The 27,153-nt window shown below is 41.0% G+C and overlaps 1 protein-coding gene across 1 annotated transcript; it reads left to right on the top strand.

Moving 5' to 3' along the window:
* The first annotated feature begins 412 nt into the window (after window positions 1–412).
* On the top strand, window positions 413–27,153 carry LOC139602459 (polypeptide N-acetylgalactosaminyltransferase 18-like). Its single transcript, XM_071452328.1, has 5 exons — window positions 413–534; window positions 711–908; window positions 3,647–3,761; window positions 15,535–15,699; window positions 26,677–27,153. The coding sequence occupies exons 1-5, from the start codon at window positions 413–415 to the stop codon at window positions 26,821–26,823; spliced, it is 747 nt and encodes a 248-aa protein (XP_071308429.1). The 3' UTR covers window positions 26,824–27,153.

Below are 27,153 nucleotides of genomic sequence, written 5' to 3'. Positions count from 1 at the left end.
AGATGATCTAGATACATTTTTATGGTTTGAGTAATCTGCTGATCTAATTACAAGGTAGTTAAATCATATTAGAGAACTGCACATTAAAAATCTCCTCCAGTAATGTAGCCCTTTGCCCATGAGGGTGAATGTATCTTCATTAAAAAATATTATGTTTCTTTTACATTCTGCAGTGTAAACAAAGAAGCGTTATTTTGGTTATTTTGGCCACTCTGCAAAAGTAAACATAACTAAAATAATGTGTTTTACCGTGTTCAGTCTGGATTTAATATCTCCCTTGCTCCTTAAGTAAAAGTGAGGTAAAATGGCAAGAGCTTCTGTCTCTAGGATAGATCTATTATTAACTCTGCTCCTGATGTCCTTGGTAGTGTTGAGAGCCTGAAGTTATCATTACTGGGTAGCAAGGGTATAAATGCTCTATGATATGCAGATACTCATTTCTTCCATCCACCAGCTCAAATCAAGGTTAACAACAGAGCCTCCTAGAGAATATGTTGCAGTGTATTATTTTGGGGCAGAAAGGGCTCTGAATGGGTAACAGCTCTAGACTTTGCTCCTTCTGAAAAATACAGCATTAGCTGCTATATTGTTTATTTGGTGGTGGACTAAATACTCTTTAAGGGCTCCTTCCAAACCAAACTACTCCATGATTTCCATCAGTGCTATGCTTGCATTGGTGTAATCTTAACGGTGTATTTCTTTTTTTTTAGGGCTGAACCAGTGCTCACGAGGATAAAAGAAAACAGGAAAAGAGTAATTTCTCCATCATTCGATAACATTAAGTATGATAATTTTGAAATAGAGGAGTATCCCCTCTCAGCACAAGGCTTTGACTGGGAGCTGTGGTGCAGGTATCTGAACCCTCCTAAGTCCTGGTGGAAACTGGAGAACACAACTGCTCCAATAAGGTAATAAATAACTAAATTACAGTGTCTAAAAGCTCTCCTGGGTGTGACAGGGGGCAAGTGGGCTCAGCTGTGTGATAGGTTTTACTGACTGTAAACTTCAAATACTTAAATGTCCTTGATGCCTACACAGTCATCAAGAAAACTCCTGTTTTCAGTAGATGTTTTTAAAGGAAACTTTTGTTTTCAGTAGGTCTTTTTAAATAGGTTTCCTGCCCAAGTGGAATGGTAGGCAGGGCTGCTCAGCAGCACTCTGTTCTCCAAATGTCTTGCCTGCTAATTTAGTGCTTACAGGCCAGAAATGGAATTTTCTTTGCAGTTACATTGCATAAGCAGAGCTGACCTGACAGCTGTGTTCTTTATAGTGTTGTCACGTAGGTGCACAGCTGTGCTGTGTCCCAGGAGTTAATGTCTGGTCAGTGACACTGTGAGCAAAGGCTGCATTGGGTCCTTGCTTTGGGACAGTCTGGGTCTGCACTTTGTTCCCATGTCCAGAGTGTTGTCAGCCTGGTACAGAACAATCCCTTTGTCTCAGGGAGGGGAGTAGTACCCTCTGAACCCACTGAGCAGCTCTGCTGAGAGTACAGGCCTTGCTTGTAGACACACATTCATTCCAAGGAGGGCGCTGGTACCTGTGCTCCAGCTCCCTGCAGAAAGGAAGTGTGAATGCTGTTCTTACCTCCTGAAAGCAGAACCTCAAACAGCACTGGCAGCTGTTTTTCATCCAGCAGCTATCTTGGCAGGCAGGCACTTCTCTCAGGTTCTGTCAGTTTAGCACCCTCTGAACTGCACTGACCTATGAACAGAACCTAGAATTGGAAAGCAGGAGATAAAAATTAACAGGTTTGCCAAAGACAAACGTGAAAAGGGGTTAATTTCCACATCATTAGAAATAGTTATTGCTGTTAATGAACTCTGTTGACACTATAAATATGTTCCTGTGAAGACAGGTTGAGAGAGTTTGGGTTGTCCAGCCTGGAGAAGAAAAGGCTCCAGGGAGGTTTACAGCACCTTCCAGTACCTAAATGGTGATTCCAAGAAAACTGGTAAGGGACAGAAGTAGGTAGTGATAGGGCAAGAGGGAACAGCTCTAAACTGACAGAAGGCAGGGTTATGTTAGATATTGAGATGAAATTCTCTCTGTGAGTGTGGTGAGGCACTGGAACAGGTTGCCAGGGAGGTTATGGATGTCCATTCATGGAGGTGTTCAAAGCCAGGCTGAATGGGGGGCTCTGAGCAACCTCATCTGTTTGAAGATGTACCTGCTCATGGCTGGGGTTTGGAATGAGATGATCTTTCAAGTCCTTTCCAGCCCAAGCCATTCTATGATCCTGTGATTAATTATAGGGAGTAACCATTATGATTTTTAAAATTAAAAGTAGTGAAACACAAAGTAATGACTTTTCCATTTTACCCCCAAACTCTGTTCCACATGAGGACTGGGCAGTGCATGTACTTTATGAATTTCAGGTTTGTTCCCTAGCTCTTTCCCTGGCACATTTTTTAATTCAGTGCAATATGCTGCATGTGTGTGTTGGATAATTAAAACAAGCACACCAACAAACAAAGCCATGTGACTTGATGGATGGTTTCTATCTGCCTCCATTATTCTTTTAGAATTATAGCAAAGGGAAGCAGGTGCACTGAGAAACACTTAAAAACAACAACAAAGGCAAAAGTACCTATCATAAATGAAGCATAAGTTTTGTATTGATGTTAACTGCTATTTTCTTCATTAATAAATACATCAAAGATGGTCTTTCATTGTTATAAAACGGGTACTATAGCACTTGGAGGCATATATAGATTTCTGTAGAACTGTAGAATTTGTGATTAAGACAGCCTATGATCTGTTTGAAAGCAGATGTGTCCACTAGCTGTAGCTTGAGTGTTCTCCATAAAAGCAGGGTGATTTCTTCTGTACTGCTAATTAATATCTTGTCATTACCAGAGTGCCAGCATAATAATCTGAAAACACATATTTATTTCTTGCAATTGTGGATTATAAGGTAGGAGAAAAATGAAAAGGCTAAATGACTCTGTATCCTTCTCTACTCATAAGGTGAAATTGTACCCTCTGTGGCTGAACTCTTACCTGACTAAAATTTGCTCTGTGTAGCAAAAATTGGTTGGTTCCCACCATGACATAAGTAGAGTTTACTGATCCAGTAAAGCTATGTGATTTGTTTAGGTTTGGCTCAGGGTAATGGACTAATGTTATGCTGGTAAAGGCAGGCTTTGCTTGATTCTGTATTAAAAAAATGTATCTGGATGGTCCTATTCAAGAAATAATCTCTTTCTTTAGGTAAGCTTACAGACACAAGTTTTTAGCTCTAGCTGAACCTGGCTTCTAGCTAAACACACAGAACTGCACATGATTTGCAATTGTCACAGACAAGAGCCTTGAGGACTTAGCAAGGACAGAGGCTACACTGGCTGGTGCCCCAGAAACAAAACTGGGGCACCTGGATCTCACACTACTAGCACTGAAATCCTTACTGCTCTGGTGAATATTTATGTCCAATAATTTGACTCTAATTTCCTTCAATGGTGCTCATTTCACTTTAGAATTAGGAATGTCAGAAGGCAAGGCTCAATAAAGCTCTTTGAGAAATACTTTCTTAAGAATCTGTTTTGCTGCATCATTTTACCTAGCAATGATAAATACAATCTGTGCCTGAAAAATAAAATTCTTCATAATTTATCTGCTAATTTTGGTTGCTGATGATTTATTCTTCCAGAAGTCCTGCACTGCTTGGATGCTTCATAGTGGACAGAGAATACTTCCAAGAGATTGGATTGCTGGATGAAGGCATGGAAGTATATGGAGGAGAGAATGTGGAGCTTGGAATCAGGGTAAGGAAGGCAAACAATTAGCCCATACTGGTGGCTTACATTTAAAATATAGCTTACTTCTTATTGCAGAGGGGGAAAGCAGTCCAAACCATGGATGATGGCATGGAAAGGAGATCCACAGCTCTGCAGACATGTACATTTATTTGAGGAGAGAGGAGGGAAAAAAGAGCAATAGCTCTCTTTACAGAACTTAATCTGGGACAAGGGTAGATGTGTAGAATTTGGGATTGTTCTTTCAACAGAGTTTTGCAGAGTTGATAGCTAAATTTCCCTGCTTACCTGTGGTCCCAGACTCAGTAAGAACAGTTTCTCACAGGTGTGATGAGAAAAACCTTTCTAGATTACTTGGTTTATTTAAATTAGCAAAATCACTGTGGAGCAAAGTAGAATATAGGGGCATTTATGCTGCCTTCCAGACAGAAGGGAATTAAGGTATTCATAATGTGAATATATTGTGAGTGCATATATTTTCTTTTTCCATTGTACACTCTTCACCTGTTTACTATAATGCAGTATTGTGTGTGATTTGTGTACTTCTTTCTGTATCTCTTCACAGTTTAACACCTTTCTGTTCTCTTTGAGAATCTCTCAGGTTTTTGATAAGGGTGGAATTCCTAGGTAGATAATGGTAGTGAAAAATGGGGTGGTGTATTATAAAAATAAATTCTGAGCCCTGCTAGGAAAGGTAAGGGAGAGGTAACATTGTGTTTTGAGCCTTTTAGCTGCCAGAATATCAGCATACCGTTGTACAATAGCAAAAAAAGGGGAACTTACTGTAAGAATAGATAATTATCTCCTGAGACAGCAAGATAGAACACAAAATACTCATTTTTATTTCTGGCTTCTTGAAATTGTTTTTCTTCCGCCTGTTAGAGATAAAGAGGTTTTTCAGCCAGAGTGAAGCACAGACCCTCTTTCAGCTTTCTCTCTCCCTCTTTCACTTTTTCAAGGAAAGGGAGAGAGAAATGCAAGGCTGCTTCTTTTAATAACATTGTTCTTCTCACTGTAAGGGCCAGAGAGCTGCCTTCTGCTCCCAAAAACTTATTTTGCAGCTCAGTGTTGCAATGAGTTGAAAATTACCATCACTTTGGTTTTTCTGTTCTTTTTCCAACTGACAAAACATTATTGTTTCCTCATGAGTGCAAGGAGTTGTCTCTGGGTTTGCATCATGAGATGTCTCCTGTCTGGGCTGCAGCACTTAGCCTTGGAGGAGTTGATGTTGGTATGTTGGTAGACAAGGCCAGAGAGACACAATCTCTGCATAATTGAAATTTTGGAGTATGCTGGATCACTGAAATAAGGCCTGACACTGCTCTGATTTCCTTATGGCTTTTTCTCTGTCTCCAGGGAAGCAGTGCCTGACCTACATAAAATACTCTCATCTGTAACAGAGTGTAGTGTGCAAGGTAACATAATACGTGCTTCCTTATCTGAATTTATGCTGGCTTGGATCTGCCTGTATGAAAACAAATTCCAGAGCTGTAATAAATTACAGATTGTTTAACAGTTTATTAATGCTCTTCTGACAATCCTCAGTGTGTCTGAGATCATACAAGGGTGAGACTCAGTGAGGGGAGACCTCAGTGTGGTCTTCAATATCCTCACCAGGGGAGGTGGAGGTGCAGGCACTGATCTCTTCACTCGCGTGGCCAGGGGCAGGACCCAAGGGAATGGCCTCCAGCTGTGTCACAGAAGGTTTAGGTTGGATATCAGGAAAAGGTTTTTCACTCACAGGGGTGGTTGGGCACTGGAACATCTCTACATTACTTGTGGTGCTTTCAGCTGTGGGGCTGCTGATGAGTGCCTTAATCAAAATAGTCATTGTTCTACAAAAACGACATTGTAATTACAGTATTAGTGCAATAAATAATGTTTCCCTTTTAAAATGCTGCTCTCCAATCTGTGACTATGTAGGCTCACTGCACCTCCTCTTTCATTGTCGTTTTCCTTTTTTTAAAGAAGTATCTAGATTTTTTTAGTATTCTGCTGTGTGAAAAGCATTATCATTCAGGATAATGGACAAGCAGACACTGTCTGTCCAAAATGGCCTGCTAGGGAAATTTTATGCAAAAGCTTGTAAGAGCAAACATCTAGAGGAAGAACTGGAGAGTTTATTTTTGACTGCAGAAATAGCACATGTTAGAATCATTTGAGCTACCTGTTTATCTTAAACACAGTGGGTAGAACATGGTCCCATGTCCATATATCACTGATTTTGTTCCAGAGGATGTAAAACTTCTGTGAGGAATTAGACCCTGACAAATGGAGACTTTTCCCACTATCCTCACCCAGGAGTTATGTTTGTCACCTCATCATCTGCACAAATATCTAGTTATTTATGTTATAGGAGTGCAAGAAAATCACCAACTATTGGAAACTGTATTTGAAGGATCCATTGCTGGCAAACCATTACAAGCCACAGAGAGCAGGACTTTGGAGGATTGTTCTCTTGATTCTGAATTTGCTTCAGAGCTGCTACTCAGCTCTGTTGGTCTCTGATTTGGAATACTGTTTTAACGACTAAGATTTTTACCCTTGTCTATGGATTTGCAACAGCATTTGTAAAATACTAAACATATATTATTAAATAAATATTAATAGAAATCTTTTGCCTTGAGCTAGAAGCTGGCAGATGAGTTCAAAACATGAATGGATTTGATTCTTAGAAGAAACTCTTTACTCTTCAACCAAATGTTTTCTTGTAAATCTGTTTATTTGCCTCATAAGACAAAAAAAGGCAGGCTGGTTGATGCAAGACTTAATAGAATCCTCTTTGAGCAATTCAATCATTTTAACTGGGGTTTAGAAAGATTCATTTACTGTCAAGAAGCATCATATTTATAAAATCAAGTTAGAATGAGTGGTGCTTCTTTTTTGTTCAATCATTCCCAATTGAATGGACTTAAGTGTGCTTTTAAATTACCAGGTTGCATTTGGAGGGCAGATTGGAATCACATTTTCATCCATGTGCCCAAGCAGGAACTGTGTTGGTAACTGCCTTAAAAGAATGTGAGTGTAAGGCTGGTGTTTCTCAGTGTCATTTGGGCTCAGCTTCTGGCTTGGGCCTGCACAAGCAGTTCTTGTGGCCGTGGGAGACCCTACAAATCCTCTGCCATCAATTGCATTCATTCAGCCAGGTTCTGCTTTGCATGGTTCATGTCTGGTTTGCAGTAGGCTTCTTAAAGGCCTCTTCCAATTCCTACTGAAGTCAGAAGAAGATTTTCTATCAAAAGCAACCCTGTAGCAATTCTTTTGTCTTTTAAAGCAGCCTACATACTTGATAAAGCTCTGGAATATCTGTTACAAGAAGTTATTTGTGCCACTTTTAGGGATGCCCTAACAAATACTCCGTGATCTACCTCAGGTCCCAGACTAAGTCATCATCAGAGTCCTGGGAATGCAAGCCCAGGCTTTGACTTAGAGTAATTCTGTGTGTCACAAAGACTTTGTGCTTGCAGATGAATTCGTGTTCACTAGGATATAATGGCCCTCTTAAGTGGGTAAGAGGAAAATTTATTAGAAGGTAAAAGCTCTTTAAGGGATTGGGTCTTGTTCCAACTAAATGCTATATCAGGACTTTACATCAGGTGACCCAGGAGGAAAATTGCATTTATAGTTAGACTGAGTGTGGCGCACTACTTTTGTGTAGTATATTTCTGTAGTGAAATTAATTGCTTCATTTCTTGCTAGTCGGGTGGTTTGTCTGCAGACCTTTTGTGAATCTCGTGCTGTTTCTGATGTTGGAGAACTGGAGGAATGCAGTTAATGAATAGAGATGGAGAAATTAGTTACTTGAGCAAAAAATAGTCCCAGGGTTCTTTGGGGTATTTTCCATACATGAGGGTCCCTCTGTGGCAAAGCAAGCAGATGTGAAGTCTGTCATGGCTCTCTCTGATCTATTGTTTTGGAATTCCAGAAGTTAATATTTGTTTGTTAGTTTTGGGCTGGGTCTTTGGGTCTTACCTATCTTGTCTTTTCTTTAACCCCCTCCCCACAACATGCTTCTGGGATCGTGATTTTTCATTGCTTTTTTCATTGCTTCTTAGTTAAGTGAGTCTCTCCCATTTGGTGCCTAGAAACTGATGGCTGCTTACATGTTCCAGCCATTTCCAGTCCACAGTGTGTGTGTATCCTGATTGTTTCTCACCTGAGATCTTTCTTACAATATTGCCCTTGGGCTAGTGTTCTTTTTGTTAATCACAGGCAAGTGAAGGTACTTACACTTGGCCCCAAATCCCCATATTTGTGGGGAAACATGTCACCCTTTTTCCTCTTTACCTGGAAGTTTCCAGCAATTTTACCTGTCGGTGTTCCTAACACAGGCCATAAATGACACGAAACTGTGACTATATTGCATGTAAATAGATGTCTGACTTTATTAAGGAAAGCCTTTGCACAGCTGTCCTGGCCATGGCTGGGGTGGAGATAATTTTGTTCCTAGAAGCTGGTACAGTGCTGTGTTTTGGGTTTAGGATGAGGATAATGTTAAACTGCACCAACAGTGTTCAAGCTCAAGTGAAGTTTCACAGCACATAGGCTACACTGGGTTACATTTTCTCCTTCTCCTTGCCATGCTCTTGTTCTAGTTCCTGCAGCAGCTCACCAGTGCTTTGGGCCTGCCAGCACAGTGGTCTGCCCCACACTGCTGCCTCTGAACACCTCTGCTTCAGTAAACTTTTATTTTCTTTCAGATACAGGGTTAATTGTAATGCTAATCAGCTCGTGATTTGCCCTGCTGCCTCACAAACTGTTTTGTTAGGCAGATTGACGGGCTGGCGTGCCAGTGTGATAAATATGGCCAGGAGACTCCTTTAAAAAGGCCTTTATTACCCGAGGGGTCACACACAGCGCCGCTGCTCCCACAGCACGGTGCTGAGGAGGAGGAGGAGGAGGAGTGCAGCAGGAGGGTGCGTGCAGCTTTGTCTCTCGGCAGAGCTGGGGCTTCCACCCTCAAGAGAATCCTTCGGAAGATGATGTTGGCTTGTAGTCCAGGGGTATCACCCAAGCTGAGCACTATTAAAGTTATGGTGGCAGGACGGAATCCGGCTCTGGTCAAGGGTGGGTGATTTAGTGTGGTTCTGGGGGGGTTAAAGTCAGAGTTCATGTGCTGGTTTGTTGTTTTGAGAGGGTTCATATAGTTCCCACAGCCTCTCATTTGAATTCAGTCCGGGTGCAAGGCCGGGGAGCAGGGGAGCAGGGGAAGTGGTTCCTGACAGGAATGGATACAAATCTAAGGTGAGATGGAAAGGGGCACAAATGCAGAGTATGACTGAGAGAGGTACAAATACAGGGTAAAATGGTAACATAGAACAACAGCAACTCAAGGCAAGTCCTAGAACTCTGACATTCGATGTTTAACAACAGACCAACACTTCAAATTAAGACCCTATCCACTTCATTAACATCAACTAGCAATTACTTCTCTAAAAAAGAGCTCTCATCTCCAGGGTTTCATTTCTCACACCAAGAGGTAGAAATGTCAGGAAAGGAACCAAGAAGATTGAAGGGATTTTTCACCCAACTGCTGTGTTGTGGGACTGTTTGCATGGAGAGGGAGTAGTGGGCTGTGCCATGTGTGCCTGGTGTCCCTTTCTGTCCTTGCTGCTGGGCCTACCTCCATTGCACTCCACTGAGCAATGGAGATCTTCCCCAAATATGCCTCAGGAAAATTAATCAAGATGTTCCCCATTTTTGCACTTGCAGCTATCATCACTTCTTGTAGTCTTAAAGCCATGTTTTTAGCTTGTTTTCAGTAAGAAGGCCAATATCCTTTGCCACTAGGGAATGATTTGCTCTACAGAAAACATCCTCAGTACGTGATCACAAGTGCTGCCAACAGTACAAGGTTGGTGATGTGTAAAGGCAAAGGGCTGAGAAGTCCAAAAATAGAAATATCCTTAGTTGTTACTCTGAGATAACTTTTAAATACTGCTTTTTCATATAATGATTCTCTTTAAATTTTCGTTAAAGCTTTAAATAGAGAGAAGTTTATTTTGCTTTTATCCATTTTGTGAATTAAGAGGAGACTATTTCTAGATTGAAGCCTGAAAGAAAAAGATGGTAAAGATTGACCAAATGTTGCTTCTTACAAGATGTAGCCAATGCTTTTCATAGCTCACACTTTCACCAAGACAAAAAGAATTCCTTAGCAGTGCAAGTGTGGCATAAGCACTTGCCTAGCACCCTGTGTAACCAGCAGTGGCTTATCTGTGTGCACAGGATTATTCCTGAGGTTAATTTTGTTTTGCAAAGTACCTCACTGTGTCAACAATTTGAATCCCAAGATGACACAGACTAAAATTCTCTCTTTACAGGATTGTAATGCCAACAGGTTAAAAAAAGAAAGGCTCTATTGAGAACAAAACAAGTAATTACCATGCCTCCAAATTCTGCCAGTCATGACACTACTGAGCTTTTTGGCTTGCTCTGGTTTCAGTCACTCCTACATTGGAATAATTGTTTTTCCCTCTGTTCTTATGAATGCCTCAGCAGGTAATCTGCAGCTACAGCATGTGTAATTATACATTACCAGTGAATCAGTTTTGTGGTTTTGCTGTTTCTGGGGAGAGAACATGTTATTAGCTGCTCCCACAGGAAAGAAAAGTATTACAGCAGCAGCTAACATGGGACATCACTATACCCTACAAGGAAGGATGAGGAGGCACTTGGAGATTTCTCACAAGTGTTTTTTCACCAACTGTGCATGTGTAGTTGCACATTACCAACTGGGAAGTAATATAGATATATTTATGTTTTATGAGAGGAAAGTGTTATTTATAGCAGTATGGGAAATAGTAAAACAGTTTAACTCAATATACACTTACACATCAATGGACTCAGGTGAGATGCAAGTTAATTAGTGCATTATTAGCCTCATGTTTAATGCTCTCCTGCACTTTCAAGTCATAGTGTAATTGCCATTGTACCTTCTTATATTCCACGTCTTCATGGCCTAAGCTGGGAAGATTCCATATTTGTGGCTTTCCTCTAGAATTTAATTTCATTGAGATATTTTAATATTGCAAGACTGATTTAGTAATCTAACAAAGATTAGAGGAAGACCAGTGAGGGAGAGCAAGGGGTTGTTGTGGTAGTACAGAAGTGAGTAGATGACTGAGATGGGTTCACCAGGATGGATGCAGCATGTTCAGGTCACAGGTGTGAAGGCCAGACACCTTTATGTGTGTGACAGCACCTTATGTTGTAAGGCAAGGCAGTGAGGCAAAAGACCAGCCTGGCTGAACAGGGAATTCTTCAGGAGCTCTTGCCTCAGTCTTTAATAGTACTGATAGAATTTGGGCTACTGTGCTGTGGAAAGGGACCTGGGGCTCCTGCCAATGGCAAACTGAATGTGGGTCAGCAGTGCCCTGCAGCCAGGAGGGCCAGGCCTGTCCTGAGGGCATCAGGCCCAGCCAGGAGGGCCAGGCCTGTCCTGAGGCACAGCCAGGAGAGCCAGGCCTGTCCTGAGGCACAGCCAGGAGGGCCAGGCCTGTCCTGAGGGCATCAGGCCCAGCCAGGAGGGCCAGGCCTGGCCTGGGGACATCAGGTGTGAGGGTTTCCAGGATGAGGTGAGACATTAATCTGACTCTATATATTTTAGAAGGTTGATTTATTATATTATGATGTTATGTTATATGATATGAAAATGATATAATAAAACTATACTAAAGAAAGAGAAAGACATCAGAAGGCTAGCAAAGAATGAATAATAAAAACCCATGACTGACTAGAGTCTTGACACAGCTGGCTGTGATTGGTCATTAATTAAAAACAATTCACATGGCAGCAATCAAAGATGCACTTGTTGGTAAGCAACCTCCAGACCCCATTCCAAGCAATCAGATAATTATTGTTTGCATTTCTTTTCTGAGGCTTCTCAGCTTCTCAAGAGAAAATCCTGGTGAAGGGATTTTTCATAAAATATAACCGTGACAACAGAGGTGGCTGGGCACTGGAACAGGCTCCCCAGGGAAGTGGCCACCACAGCGAGTCTGACAGAGTTGAGGAAGTGTTTGGGCCATGCTCTCAGACACGTGGTGTGACTCTTGTGGTGTCCTGTGCAGGGCCAGTGATTGAACTTTGATGATCCTTGTGGGTCCCTCCCACCCCAGCATGTTGTATTCGATGATCAGGCTTTAGGCACAGTGCAAGATGAACAAGACTGATCAGGCTAAGTGTAGCTGTGGTAAGGAGAGAAAGGTAAAGCCATAAAAGATGGCCAGCACAGTACATTGCTCCATGAATACTAAACCAGTGGCAATCCTGTTTTTCAGTCTCCTTTTGTGCTTTTTAAGACAAAAAGTGATTTCTTTTACTTCCTGTTGCTAACATCAACTTGGCAACGCAGTGATTGATGTGTGGGTTCTTGACTGTGCCTGGCAATGAGATGGACACACTTGGCAGAGAACTGGATGGGGCCCTAAGTGACCCTTGCCATGTGTTACCTCCAAGTAACACAGGTGGAGAGTGGTTCCTGCAGTTCCAAGCAGCAGCACACCATGCATAGTTTAACAGTACACTCTAACAGTTTCACAGCTCATGAAGATACATGCAAAATTAATCCCTGCAGAACAAAACAATTGAAAAAGTACATAAGGAAGCAATTAGCTAAAAGAGGAAGACAAGTAATGACCATTTAATTTGTGAAGAATCCTTACATGGATTAGGTTTTCAATAAGAGTGTTCTATGAAGGCACAATTAATGTAAAATGAGGCCTGTGAGGCAATTAATGATGACTTCAAAAGTTAGATTTAAGGGATAATTTACATATTAAAACTGAAGAGCAGCTCTAGTTATGTTAAAGTCTTTTATTTTTCTTTTAAAAAGCCTTTTAGATTGTGAGGGGGTGTTTTTGTCGGTTACTTAGAGTTTCACATTAATCTGTCAGCTTGGTTATGAAAAAAGGCTGTTCTTCCATACAAATAAATAAGTTTACCTGAAAGTAAGTATGACAGGATTGTGTGATGATCAGACATATTAATAAAGGTTAACTGAATTCAGTGGAGATATTACCTAAATAAATATTAACATATTCCATCCAGTGGGTATAGTTTCTAGCTCTGCAGAGGCAGATACCCAGTAACAAATGTGCACGACAATCCAAAAACTTCCAGGGTGTGATGGAAAAGCCACTGATAGCAACTAGAAATATGAGCCTTGATTTCAGTGATCTTTGTGTCTGACACTCTCTCTGTCCTTTCTGCAGTCACCTGTCCAGATACCAAAATAAAAATGCAGATTCAAAATGATTATGGTATTAAATGCACATAGCTTATTCCTACTTGTCTGTAGAACATCAGGCTCATTACTTTTATCAGTAAACAATTAATGGTAATGACAAAGGATGACAAGATTTTACAATAAATTGTTCCCAAAAATATATTTCAAAGATACTGGTAACTAATTAGTTTGTATCCACAGTAGTAATTAATTTACACTGACTGTTTTTTTAACTTTGGGGCATCTTTAATGAGTACTTCTAATTTTGTAATCTGATAAAAGCAGCTCAGCCACGAGGGTTTGCAGGCACGCTGCCTTCTCTGTGCAGACCTCAGGCCACAGAATGCACTTCTCAGAGTTACAGCCAAGCCTGCTCATCTGTTTCCAGCAACTGATATGTGTAATTAAGAAAACAATGCAACCCCCCTTTATGTTCTTACATCATGTTTTCTGTAGTGACAACATGCGGAAATGGAATATCCCTTCCTGTTAGTTAAAAATTTAAATAACCAACAATTTCCCTTTATGTTTTCTAGTAGTAATTTCAGGTAAGAGGTAAACGAGCTGCAAGAAAAAGTTCATCTGTAGGGTGTCCTAACAATCCCTTTGTAAGATCATCTTGACCTTTTAGCCTTGCTCGGTCACTACCTCAGTTTCTCAAAAAAAAAAAATGTCTAAATAGATCATATACATGTCTAAAATAGTTGCTCTGGGCCTGTCTAGAAAGTGCATTCTTCATGTTTAACAGTTTTCTAAGGCATCAGTTTTGTTTGCAGGAATGTTAATAACCTGAGTTGTGGATGCAGAGTGATCTTGTTATAGTTCTTAGAGTTTACTTCAGTCATAACCATCCATTCTGGAAATGTGCTCTGCCAGTTCCTTTATTACCCTGCTCTCCTCCTGTAGGGCATAACTAAACTATTCAGCTTTTCTCTGTTCAACCTCTTAAAACTTCCACTCACCTCACTTCAGCCAGCTCAAGCTTGTTACTGTTTCTGTGGGGTGAAAACAATGAAACTTCATTAAGGGGGCAAAACCTGGGCTTAGTCTAAACCATTAATGGTAACGTAATTAACTTTAGTGCAGCTCTGGCAGGTTACATCTGCCCTGGCAGTGCTACAGGAGGGTAAACTGGGCACACAGTCTTGCCCAGAACACCACCATTTGTTGTGGTTGTATTCAATCCCTGAATTGACTACTTACAGCATTCCATTTTTTTTTTAATTTTATTTTATTTATTACATGAAGCTCCGAAATCTTTCATCAGACCTGGCTTGTTCTGCTTTTCTGCTTTCTCTCTTATTTTACCAGAGTGTTCACAAAGGAGAACACTCACACATAAAACAGTTCACAACACCAACAATGAACAAATACCAGGAAAATCTGGGCACCAAAACGATTCCCAATTACACCCAGCAGAATTTCCAGTTTCCCTTTTGTTACAGACAAATAGAATAGTTACAGTAAATGGCAGGGGCATTAATTTGGTGCTTCTGTCCACTCTTGTCTGTTGTGACTCTGCCACCACTGAGTTACCACAGACTTAAAACCTGGAGCACGATGTTTCCCTTTAATCTTTCTCATGGTCCTTCCAAGAAAAAGGTCTGATTGTAGCAAAATAAATTCTATTTGTGATTAGCAATCAGGCAGTCCTGGTATAATCCTGTGTTACCTTCCTGGGCTTACACGTAACCTGCCAATCTGAAAGGGGACATATCCCCTCCATCCTTCCCCTTCTTTCCTTTCTTCCAGAGAAACCTTCCACATATCTTTGTAGTCAAACAGAGTAGAAAGAATTTGTATAACATAATGAACTCATGTCTTTGGTCCCAGGTGTAATCCCCGAGGCCTTTGAGGGCCCTTCTTTGCTAGAAATACAGAGCAGCCAGTGTCTGTCCCTTGTCCTTGTCTCTTGTATCTGTGTGTATTGTCTTAGAAAATGTCAAATGAGAACAAATGCCTTGAAATGTGGCCATTCTGTTCTCTCTCATGCCTGTATCTGTCACCAGTTGCTAACAACTTTTTCTTTCTATAGTATCTATAGATATATATCTTCTTTCTATAGTATCTGCTTCAAGTGTGGATTTTAGCATTTGTTTGCAGAAAACCTTAATTTATCTTTGTATCTGTCCTATAAAAGACGGAGATGCTCTGAACTCCTGTGCTGCTGTTCTCTTTTTTTACCTCTCCAGTGAGGTGTTATCCTCAGATGAAACAGTCTAATCAGAGCTGATGGCCATATTCAAGCCAGTCCCAGGGGCTCTATCTTCCTCTTTGAAGACCCTCAGAAACAGAAGGAAAAAGTCCCATGATGAGACAATAATCAGTTGTATTTGCATATTTCCTCTTAAATACTTAACCAATATTTAAGCAGTTAATTGTTAATTTAGACCAACTTTTAAAATGTTGTCTTGCTTCCTGCATGAAAGGAGATCCTTTCAAAGCCACCATGGGGTCAGCCTATTCAGCATATTTATCTTTGCCATTAGCTTTTGGGTGAAAGTGCTGCTTCTGTGTAGAGGCCACAAATCCTGTTTGTGCTTCCTGTTGCAGAATGTTCATTACACGAGCAGTCAGCAGCTCCACGTGGGTGTTCTGAGCCCCACCATCGACGACGATGACAACAGATGCCTGGTGGATGTCAGCAGCAGGCCCAGGCTCATGGAATGCAATTATGCCAAAGCCAAGAGAATGAAGCTTTACTGGCAATTTACTCAGGTAATTTTTGCCCAGCAGCCATTTCAGAAAGTTTTGAAGCTCTGTTTCTGTGTTGAAGTGTGAGTAATCTGTTTATTAGCAGAACAGAACCAGATTTATCCTCGCTTGCTTTGCACAGAGCCAGGAAGCTCTGTGCAGGTTTCGTTTTGATCCCAATGTCAGCTACCTCAGTAGGGTACAAAACTTGTATTATATTTTCTGAGTTCACCATTAATAACTCCTAAGGCACAGCACTGTTATGGGGAGTGGAAAAAAAGGTTATTTCAGTGGAGTCAAATGCAAAGTAACCTATTTAGGAAAGAGGAACAGAAATCTGTTTGGTTTTCTTTTAGAAGTAGCTGTCACAAATGGTGGTAGTGGCTCATTGGTGCTAACAGCCTCATAATGAGCTAGTTCTGCAGTTTCTTTTGTAAAAAGGCTCAGGCTTTTACACATGAGTGTGAGAGAGGCAGAAAGAGGCTCGAGGAAAGGCTGGGAGGTGCTTTCACAGGGATGAGAATGCTGATAGGACACTAAGGCCAGGCCTGGTGTCTGCATTCCTAACTGATTTAGAAACATGAGGGAGAGTAAAGAATCCACACAAGTTCTGGGGCTGGAAAAGGTGCTCCAACACTTAGGGAGATCACTCTGGTTTAGCTAAGAGGAAACAGCAGGGTGACTCAAGGCATCTCAGTGCTTCCACAGTGGAACACTTCCAACCACTGGAACCTGTTTTGGCTTCAGGCTAACCTATACCCTGAGGACAAAACAGGTTCCAATGGTTGGAAGCCAAAGACAGTCAAATTCTGTTTTTCAAAGAAAGATGAGTTTTTCCCAAGGTAAGTTTAACACAGTGGAACTTTGCCATGTCAGGTGCTGGCAAGCAGATTTGTGGTGGTTAGTGGTGAAAAAGCCATTTTCAATAACTAGACACTATGATCAGAGTCCCAGGGAGCTCAGCCTAAATTCCATGTTAGAATATGCAGATCAATTGAAATACTGGTGCAAATTCATTTCCTAATTTTCTTCACTTTGCACTCAATTTATTTCTTAGGCCCTAGAGACTGGTTTAATCATAAGCATATAATGATAATGCAAGTAGTTCAGTTTCTGGGTTAAAATGCATGAAGCCTCCTTCTTATGAAGCATTCAGATTAGAAAACTTAGATTACTTAAATACAACACACACACAAACGAAATAAAATCATCATTCAGTATTTTTGTTTTCCAAGGGAGTTATTTCTCACAAATAATCTCATCTAAACCCCATAAACCTTTGGAAGTCTGTTAACATGTCTGGGAAAGAGATAAAAATCTTGGGTTTCCTAGTTGTGCTGAAAGGAGTTTCTCATTTATCTGGCTGAAGAAGAGTACCTAGGTATAACCTATGCTAAGGCTGGTAAATAGCAATGTGAAGTTGTGTTCCTCACATCACTTGTGCTATATTAGGACAATATTTTCATCCTTGGAGAGAAAAAGAGAAAGAGCAAGGCAGTGAGGTGCTCCTAGGCATGAGCTGCAGCTGCAGGATGTGAATGTGTATAGGTTTGGACCCCTCACTGTCAGCAGGACATGGAGATGCTGGGAGGTGCCCAGAGCAGGGCAGCAGAGCTGGTGACAGGTCTGGAGCACGAGGCTGAGGGAGATGGGGATGTGGTGTTTGTGAGGGTCCCCAGGACGAGGTGAGAGATGAAAATCTGACTCCATGTTCCCAGAGGGCTGATTTATTATGATAGGCTATGCTGTTATTCTATTCTATTCTATTCTATTCTAGAATGCTATACTAAAACTATACTAAAGAAAGAGAAAGGATACATCAGAAGGCTTCACAAGAATGAATAATAATAAAAACTTGAGACTCCTCAGAGCCTCAGCACAGCTGGACCATGATTGGCCGTTAAATTAAAACAATTCACGTGGAACCAATCAAACATTCACCTGTTGGTAAACAATGCCCAAGCCACATTCCAAAGCAGCAAACACAGGAGCAGCCATCAGATAATTATTGTTTTCCTTCCTCCCTGAGGCTTCTCAGCTTCCCAGGAGAAAATCCTGGGCAAAGAGGATTTTTCAGAAAATGCCATGGTGGCAGGGGGTGTATAGTCAGAAGAAAAGGAGGCTCCTGGGGCCCTCATTGCTCTTTGTGAGGGGAGGCTGTAGCCAGGTGGGTGTTGGTATCTTTTCTCAGAGCTAGGAGGAGAGGAAATGGCCTCGAGCTGTGCCAGAGGAGGTTTAGATTGGATATCAGGGAAGGGTTGTCAGGCAGGGGAATAGGCTGCCCAGGGAAGTGGTGCAGTCCCCATTCCTGGATATTGAAAAGACACCTAAAAGTGGCACTTAGGGACATGGTTTGGTTTGGTTATGAAATTGATAGTGTTGAATTAATAGTTGAACTCAATGATCTAAAAGGACACTTCTGTAATTCTATGTACCACAGTGATATTACTTTTATTAAAACCAAATAGGAAGGCAAAACCTAGGAATATACAATTTGCTGCATCACAGATCACAAAATTAATGAAGTGGATTATTTACCTAATCCAGAAGACTGTCCCAGGCAATGGGCAGTGCTTGCAGTTTCACAGAAATGAGCTGTTGTGAGCCAGCAATTCACTGTAAGTCCAGGAGGAGGATTTCCTTCTTGACCCCTGATTTGCTCTCTTGGAGAAGATTGAGGCTTGATTTGTCTGAATGATCATCTCAGCATGCCTAAAAAGAGCTATCAGCACTCTTAAAATTAACTCAGCCATCAGAAACATCTAGTCAGTCACTGAACACTGATGTCTGAGACAGGGAATTCAACAGGTTTCCTGTACTCTGATAAATCACCAATAGCTGTAGCAAATTTTTAACCTAACACTTATTTTTTCCTTAGAAGCTTTGTTCACCAGCTCCTCACTGCTATTCACAGGTATGCATCCTTTGGAATGCTAAAGGCAGGTCCCACTGATGTCCATTCCCCTACTAAGCAAAGTCCTGGTTTTATTTCATGTTACTGTATTTTGTAATTCCCCACCATCTGAACAGTCCATCACACTTCAAAACAGCTTTGTTGCCTTCCTCTGTCTTACACTTTGAACATCTTGAAGCAGGCCTAGATCACAGCAGATAAATCAAGCCTGAGTTGTTTGCAGAAATAATTTATGTAATCTCAGAATGAAAAAGGTAACTTTTCTGAGAGTTTCACAAAATGCAGTGCTAAAACAAATAAAGCAAATGTCTCCAGCACTCCTGTTTTTTTCTTGGTTGTATCAAGGTATTGTTTCACTACAGAAGCAGCTGTTGCATGGCACAATAAATGAAAAGATAGGAAAGAATTCTGGGTTTAGTTAGAGAAGAATTACCCTGCAGAAAACATTGGGCAAAGCATTAACTTTGGATATTTTCCATAGGTTGAGTCTCACATATGACTCCAGAAGTGTTTAAAATGCAGGATTTGCCTATATCCAACTCTTCTACTAGAGGGAGTATAAAATGTAGCAGTTGTTGCTGTGAACTGACATAGTTTAGAAACACATCTTAAGTTCTAATTTAGTGCTTGAGTATCAGAGTTGGAGCACAGAGTAGCCAGTGAGCACTGAATGTGGTGGGTTCTGCATATGGAGGTTTCTGAGTGCTGCCCAGTAGCATAAGCAGGCAGATTAGGGCAAGGGAAAACACAAAAGACAAGTGTGAACATCATCCCCTTTAGTGATGAGGAAAATAAAATCAGAAATACCCATCTGTGAATCATCCCCTATCAGCATGCATCTCTGCAGCTTACTCCTTCAAGTTCCCAACCAGGCAGTTCTTGCTGAGTGCTGGTAGGGGTTGCTCAGGACAGCTGTGGTCAGAAAAGCCCAGCACAGCATCCTCAGCTGCAGGGCATGGAGCCAGTCCTTCCTTTTCACAAACGGCTTGCTAGGCAACCCTGGCTCTCAGAGCATCAACACAACCCAGCATCATCTGGGTTTGCTGCCACATAAAAACCAACAATGCATGCAGCTCTAAGTTCTGCATTTCCCATCATTATCAGGGCCATGTAGGGATAAAGGATTCCCTTTTTAATCTGCTTTCCACTCTGCCACAGCCACCCCCCAGCCCTGAGACAGTGTTCAGTAATTAATTACAAAAATCTCATCATACACCTAGAATAGCTGTTTCTGCGTGTTTTTCTAGCATGTCAGGAAGATTTCCTGGCCCCTGCTGATTGAGTAATAATTCATGTTTACTTTCTGTAAAATATCTTAGTCTGGCTCATGTATTCTTCTCCAAAAGTTCTGGTTTTGTAGTCTTATCCCAATTTTCTGTAGTGAAACACATTTCCAGCTGTGATATCCTGAAGAGCTTCTTGGTATTTCAGTAAAGGCTTGAATTTAATTATTTTCAAGTTATTATTTTTCTTAATCTTGCTATTACCAGGACTGCAACCTGTTATAAATCTGTGATAATTTTTTTTATATGTGGAGAAATGTTAGTGATAGGTATAGATCCACGTGTTCCATTTCTGATTTTTATGCTGCATCTCTCTAATTTCTTTTCTATTCCAATTACATTCTCTGAATGAAGCTGCATTTCCTTGTGCCAGGTTTAATTGCTTTTATTTTAAAACCTTAATTAACAGTATAGTGTATTTCTACATCCTGGAGAGAGTAAGCAAATCAGACCATCCAGTCTAGAGTAAAGAAAACAGAAAATGATTGCACAGATGTCTAGTTATTAAATCCTGCTCTGGACATGCAGATGAGGCTGCTTCATTTGATTTGTCACAGCTGCAGTATTAAAAATTTAGTGCAGCATTAGGAAAATGTAGCATTTATGATCATGTAAAACCTGAACACTCAGATGTCTTGGGAAAGGAATGAGACAAAATTGTGATGCAGACATTGAAGCTGTGTAACTGTTGAATGGTGTGCCTGATCCCTCTGTCAGAGGATGTTTCACAGTGTTTACACACTGAGTACCAGCAAGTGGATGCCAGTGCTTGGGTGGCTACCTGACAACAGAACTGGAGTGCAGGAGGAGGGAAAGAGTTTACATTTCCCTTAAGAAATGGTTTGGCTGATCCCTACTATAGCACTACTTAAGTTTACATTGTACATCATAATTAGTTTTGTTTAGTACTGGAAAAATGAATTCAGATTTTAAGTGAGTCTTGTAAAAATTCTCATGTGCTTAGCTACCCTTTAAACAAAGATCCAAATAGCTGAACAGATAACAATATATTTTTAATATATAAACCTGCTGTATATGATACTTCATATACATAAAAGCAGTTAAATGCACCTCATTTTCACAGTACTCATCTAAAATATATTAGGAAGCATGTGTTTGAGTAAGGGCAGCTATCAGTATACTTCAGTGAGAAATATTTGAATTAAAATAGTTCAAGTTAATTGATGAAACATTTGAACAGGAAAAGATATGTTAAAGAGCCTGCTTTACTTCCAGCACACCTGTTAGACAAAGAGTTGTAAAATTTGTCATACTTCTTTGCATTCAAGAAGAAGTTAATTCATTTCCTCTATGTTATATATATCTGTGTCCTTTATACAGCTAAAAAGCAGAAAATTTAAACTGAATAACATCACCAATATTTCTAAGAAATGGGCAATACTGAAAATGCATAAATTACTGGATGGGATAAATTATTCCCTTCTTCCTGTGAACATTTTTTTATTGCTTCCACATCCATACAGAGGTGAATCACACGGAGGAAAAAAATATATATCTTTTTTGTATAATTTGAGTAATTTTCTTTAGGTTTAAATTTGGTGTACTAAGAGTCACTGAAAATGTAGCCCAGTATTCCTGGGAAATGCACAAGGAGCTCAAGTGTTCTGTTTGAAGTGGAGATTGTCTCATACACCTCACCATAATTCTTTGATTCAAATGTATCAAAGCAACAGCAAAGATTAGAGTTTCTGCCTCAAAGGCAGAGTGAACATGTAAATATTTGAGGTCACTGGTTGAGGTCCACATAGAAAATTAATAGACTGGAGAATGCAGTGATCTATACAGTGTATGTGATAGGAGGCTGGATATACTTATTAACCTTTAAGGACCTTTTTCTGAAAAATCCAGGTTTAGGCAAGCATGTTTTTTCTCTTTCAGGCAGAATAACAGGATCTTTAATATGATGAGCAAAAAGCAGGTGTAAACTCTGAAAGGAAAAGTGTTCCCTTTAGAGTAAGTCCTTAAAAACAGCCATCAGTCTGATTTGCAGTAATGCTGACAACCTCCAGCCCTCATCCTTCTTCTCTGCAAGTGACCGGGCCTTACAGAGTGATCAGGTTTGGTACCTGTGCATCTGCCACCCCCAGTAAACCAAAACAGATCCCATAGAACAGTTCAGCAAAAACTAGCCTGTCTAAACTGTCTGATTGCTTTGCACAACTTTGTACTGCAAGGGTTTGCAGGCACAGCAGATGGTGTCCTTAAATGCCATGGCACTGGATAAATTCTGCTTTAGTGAAGGACTGGGAAGGAACCCCCTTCCATCCAGTAGAAATGCAGAAAGTGCAGTAACTCTGAAGGAAGTCAGAAGCGTTGCTTTCCACTCTGTGTACAGGATGTTGACTTGGGACAGTGTTAGCATTAACAGTACACTTACAAATCACCCAGTCAGCCTTCTGTGTGTCTGGGTACCAGCAGGAGCTGAGAACATTTGTGTTTCTCACAGGAATTGCTTCAATTTGCTTTGCAAAAACCATGCAGTTCCCAGTCAAACCTGTTAGTGCTGACACGTTCAGTCCATTTTTTACAGAAGAGTTGACCTGGATGCTTATTTATCCTCTTGAGACTCCTTCTGCCATTGAGCTGTCTCTCATCATCAGTGCTCTTAATCCTAATTCTGTTCAATTGCCCACAATGCCTCTTGAAACTTCTTTCAGTCTACAGAATTATGTTTAATGTTTCATGCTTAAAGACATTACTCTAGGCTATCAAGTTTTGCCTTTAAATTGGAAAGTAGAGATCTTGCCTAGAATGGGGGAAGGAACCCAGATGGGCATCTCTCCTTTCAGTGAGCATGAAGTGTAGTAACACAATAAAGCCTTTTGCCAAGCATGCAGTAAATCCAATTATGAGAGTTTTATACAAGTTTGGATAACTGCTTACTATAAAAAAAGGCAAAAAATAATTCACTTAAAGGGCACCTTTGCTTGCATTTGGCTTTAGGGTTCCAAATGCTAATGATGGCAACAGACTGCAGAAACCATTCAGGAATGCTGGAATTTGGAGGCCAGGCCAGTTAGAGGAGCACAAGACAGTGTTAGCTTTTGATGCCTCAGTCCTGCCTGCTCATTTTTTTCCTGGAGTTACTCAGTTTGTGTGCTTTAATCCTTACACAGCTCACTAGTTCAGGCTTTGCAGCCTGTATTAGGTGCACTGTCAGCAGTCCAGAGCTGACAGGACAGTACCACTGTCCCAGGCTTGGATTGGGCATATGAAGGGGTGAAAACAGACACAGTAAGTAGAAAAATAACAGGAAATTTTAAGTAATGTGTGTGAATTGAGTATAGAAACCTTCCTCCCTGTACTTCAGAGCAGTTCTAAAGCCAAAGCAGAGGCAGAGCTGAACCAGGCACTGCTCTTGTTCCTCCCTGTCTGTGTGGATCTGAGAGCCAGCCGTGCTCATCCTGCCTTTCTTCCTTGCTGCACCCCAGGCCATTGCTGTAGGACACATTCAAGGCCCTGTGCAGAGGAGAACAAGTGGCTCTGTGGGGGTTTAAATGATCTGCCCAGTGCCCTGAAGAGCTGCTGTGCAGGTGAGCTGGGAGTGCTCATCCAGCTGTGCTGCAGCCCCGTCCTCACACGATCACCACAGCTGGATTTCACCAGAGCCCCCGGGGCAGAGTGCAGCCACTGGCTTTCAAAACACTTGCAGAATGTTTGGGCCTAACTCTTTGGGGAGGATTTAATTTTCTTAATGACTCTGAGTAAAGTGTGCACTGCACCCACTCTGAAGGCTGAAGCAGTGGCTCTGCACAGGCCTCTCATCTCTTGGAAACAGAACAGCTTAGCTCCTCACAGGGCTTGAGCCTTCACATTTCCCTTTTGTGGTTAAAAAAAGCACATCTTGCTAGAAGCATCTGTGCTCCCTGCAATACTCAATTCACACACATGAACCACTACTTAATTTTGGTGTCTCTTTGTATTCCATACAGCAGCTCCAATGTACTCAGCTGGCTGGTTTTCAGTAGCCAATGCAGAGCACTTTCCCCACATCAAAAAGAGCTTCCTTGGCTTTTTATCTCCCAACTCCCTTGTTTCTGTTAAATAAAAGCCAGATTTTACATGAGGGCACTTCAGAGAGAGTGAAGGAGTGTGAGGGGGCTTTTAATATGGTTTTTTGGTTGCTTGTTTGTTTTGTTTTTCCTTAGGAATGGTTTACACTTAGTTTGTGTAGCTGCCTGTATTAGTGTTTCTCATGAACACATTTACTATAACACCTAGGTCTGCTCTACAAAATTTAGAAAAAAGGAAAAAACGTTGTCTCCACAGTGAACATCCTCCTTCCTCCGCCCCCAAATCCACATGGCATTTCAGCCCATTCAAGTGAAAGAAACCCTTAACCACTGACACAAATGGGAATTAAGCAGAAAGATTCTAAGTCCTCATGGCAGTCTTTAAGTTTTAACCCTGTGCCTTCCTCTACCTAACAGAGCTCCAAGTGCTGTACTTCACAAAAAAATGGAGAGAGGGAATTCTGTTCCTGTTCTTATGCCAGTAAATTAGAAATGACAGGAGAAGCCTAAGAGTGCCATGCACAGAGTCATATCCCAAGTCCAGAAATCAGGCAAATAATGGACCCCAACTAAGGCAGTTTTCTAACAAGACAAAGTGGGACAACTTTCCTCAGCTTCAGTGCAGGTTCCGAGCTGAGAATGTCTCAAGCACCAGAAGTCGGATGAGAGACAACCAATAAATGGAAGATGCAAAACTGCTTTACATAGCTAACAGCGACACAAGCACCTCCAGCATCAGCTGAGAACACAGGGAAGTTCATCTTGATTTTGGCTTTAGGCAGAAACACTTGTAAGGTGTAATTCCCAATTGCCAGTTTAAGCCAAGAGAGCTGAGCCTGGGTGCCATGCAACCCTGAGTCTCCCCAGTGGAAAACCACACTCTACAGCTTTCATCAAGGATAGAAATGTTATTCTGGAAGAAAACAGGATAACTGTTCCTTTCACAATGAGAAAATATCCATTACCTCAGAGTTTCACATGTGAATAATCTGGTTCAGAGCTCATTAAATTAACTTGGAGAAAAAAAAATCAACCTCACTACAGTGATCTCCAGAAGGCCAAAGTAACAAAGGGAATGGGGCAATGAGATTGGTGGAGGGGATAAAGTGTGAGTGTCTAGGATAAGACAAGAAATGGCATATAATACAGAACTGAAAAAATTTTCATCCTAGTTTCTTCAAATTTCTTGTATGTCATGCAGTGTTATTACTTTTGGATAGTTTGGAGTTTATTTTCCCACCAGGCAGCCAAATTTAACTACTGTTATTAATACAAATGTCAATAACAGTTACACAGCAATGGGAAAATACAGTTCATTCAGCATTTCATTATGGAGGCGTATTAAATGCCTCTGCAAGCCTGTCTGTCTGGCAAAGTAATCAGTGGGAGTTTTATCAAGGCTGCACATAGGCCTACCAGGAGGATTTATGGGAGCCACACGTTTCAAATTTTTGTGGATTATTCTAGAAATGTCCCTCTTGTCCAAAGCTATATTTAAAATGTGGAGCTTTCAAACCTAATTCTGTATTTCATTAACCAGGTCCAAAATGGTATTTTAGAAGTCCCATCTCAGAGAAAGTTCTCGCTAAGCATTACTGGTGGGATAGGAGGGGACCCTGAGCCACCTGTGTGCATGAAGCAGAACCTGCCCTGAGTGGCACAAGCTGCCCCTGGCTGGGGAACAGCACACAGCCTTTCTGTGGGGTTTGTGCCAATGTCCTTCCACTTTGTAATGACTTTATAATACAAGGGACAACACAGACTTGAACAGAGCTATGAGGTGGTGGGCTTTTGTATGGAATTGGGTATTCAGTTTGGGTTTTTTACAGAAACTCTTTTTTCCCATCGTACCTATAAGCGATTTGAATGCTTCTGCTCCTTCCATACTTCAGGTGTACTAATCTGCACCAAATCCTTTCTTTGATTTACAGATTCAGCCAGTGATTCTCTACACAAGCCCAAGGTCCTTTTTAGAGAAAGCCACTTTCAGACCTGTGTGCAATTTACCCTACTCTATCTCCATGTATCTTGGCAGAAACCTCCCAGACCCTGATGTGTACACGTTATCTGTTGCCTTCCTTAGACAGGAGAGAGGAGGAGAGAACCAACTGAAAATAGATTTCAAGAGGGGGAAATGTAATTTATGTCACCTGCATGACAATTTAATTGTAATTGAGGTCTATAGGTTTTTGTGCGATAGCAGAGATTTAAAGCTTGATGCAACTCAACAATGAAGGCAAGGCTTTAATAAGGCAGCATTAAGCTGGGAATTGAACAGAATCAATACTGAGAATTAGCAAGAAAAGATTATAAAAGACATTTCAGTATTCAAGGAAAAAACAGTTTTTGCATTTGATCATTTATGCAGCATACCATGGCTGTGTTTTGCCTTATTTTGGTGTTCAGAAGTGCAGCAGAACCACAAAATCAGGGAACTCAAGCAAACAGGAAAGCTTTTGGCTTTTTTATGGTTAAAATGCATGGGTAGAAACACAGCTCCATTCCAGAAATCCCATTTGCTGAAATGGAAACCAGGCAATTGAGACTATTGCAAACTGCATCAGAGATTAAACCAGCCTGCAACAAAGGAACCTTCATTCCAAATCCAGCAAATCCTCACCTTGTCTCTAACTGTAAAGGTTTTCACAGTAGATGGACACTGGAATGTTCTATAACTTCTGTTACCCCGCAGGAGCAATGCAACAAGGTCAGTGTTTAACACAAACCCCTCTTTTTCTTTTTCTTCTTCTTTTTGCCCCAATCTCTACAGGGAGGTCCTATCCAGAACCGAAAATCCAAGCGCTGCCTGGAATTGCAGGAGAGCAATGAAAATGAATTTGGATTTCAAGTGGTCCTTCAGAAGTGCACTGGACAACGCTGGTCCATAACAAATGTCCTGAGAAGCTTGTCATTATAGCAGACTAAATTTTGTACCCATTTCTTTTGCTACTGTGTAGCAAGTACTGCATTGTCGCCTGCTGTACTGTATCCCTCCCGCTCCCCGTCCCCCCAGCTCCTTCTCTCCCCTTTTTGTCTCTGATTTGATTTTGTGAGTGTGTGGAAATAGGGTTTGTGGGCTGGAAATAAGAAGTTTTTATTTCACCATGATGTTTTCACGACATTTATAGAGATGCTGAATGACAGGTGACGGGTAGGCTATCCTAAAATATTTTACAACTGTAACTATTAAGCAAATGGAGAATATTTATATCTCAAACTTTTATTGAATAAAAAAGCCCAAACACTA

Source organism: Agelaius tricolor, unplaced genomic scaffold (genome assembly GCF_023055355.1).
Source record: "Agelaius tricolor isolate 1412-34295 unplaced genomic scaffold, bAgeTri1.0.p SCAF_34, whole genome shotgun sequence".
NCBI lineage: Eukaryota > Metazoa > Chordata > Aves > Passeriformes > Icteridae > Agelaius > Agelaius tricolor.
Note: the sequence above shows the minus strand (reverse complement) of the source record. Positions and strands in the feature narration are given on the sequence as shown.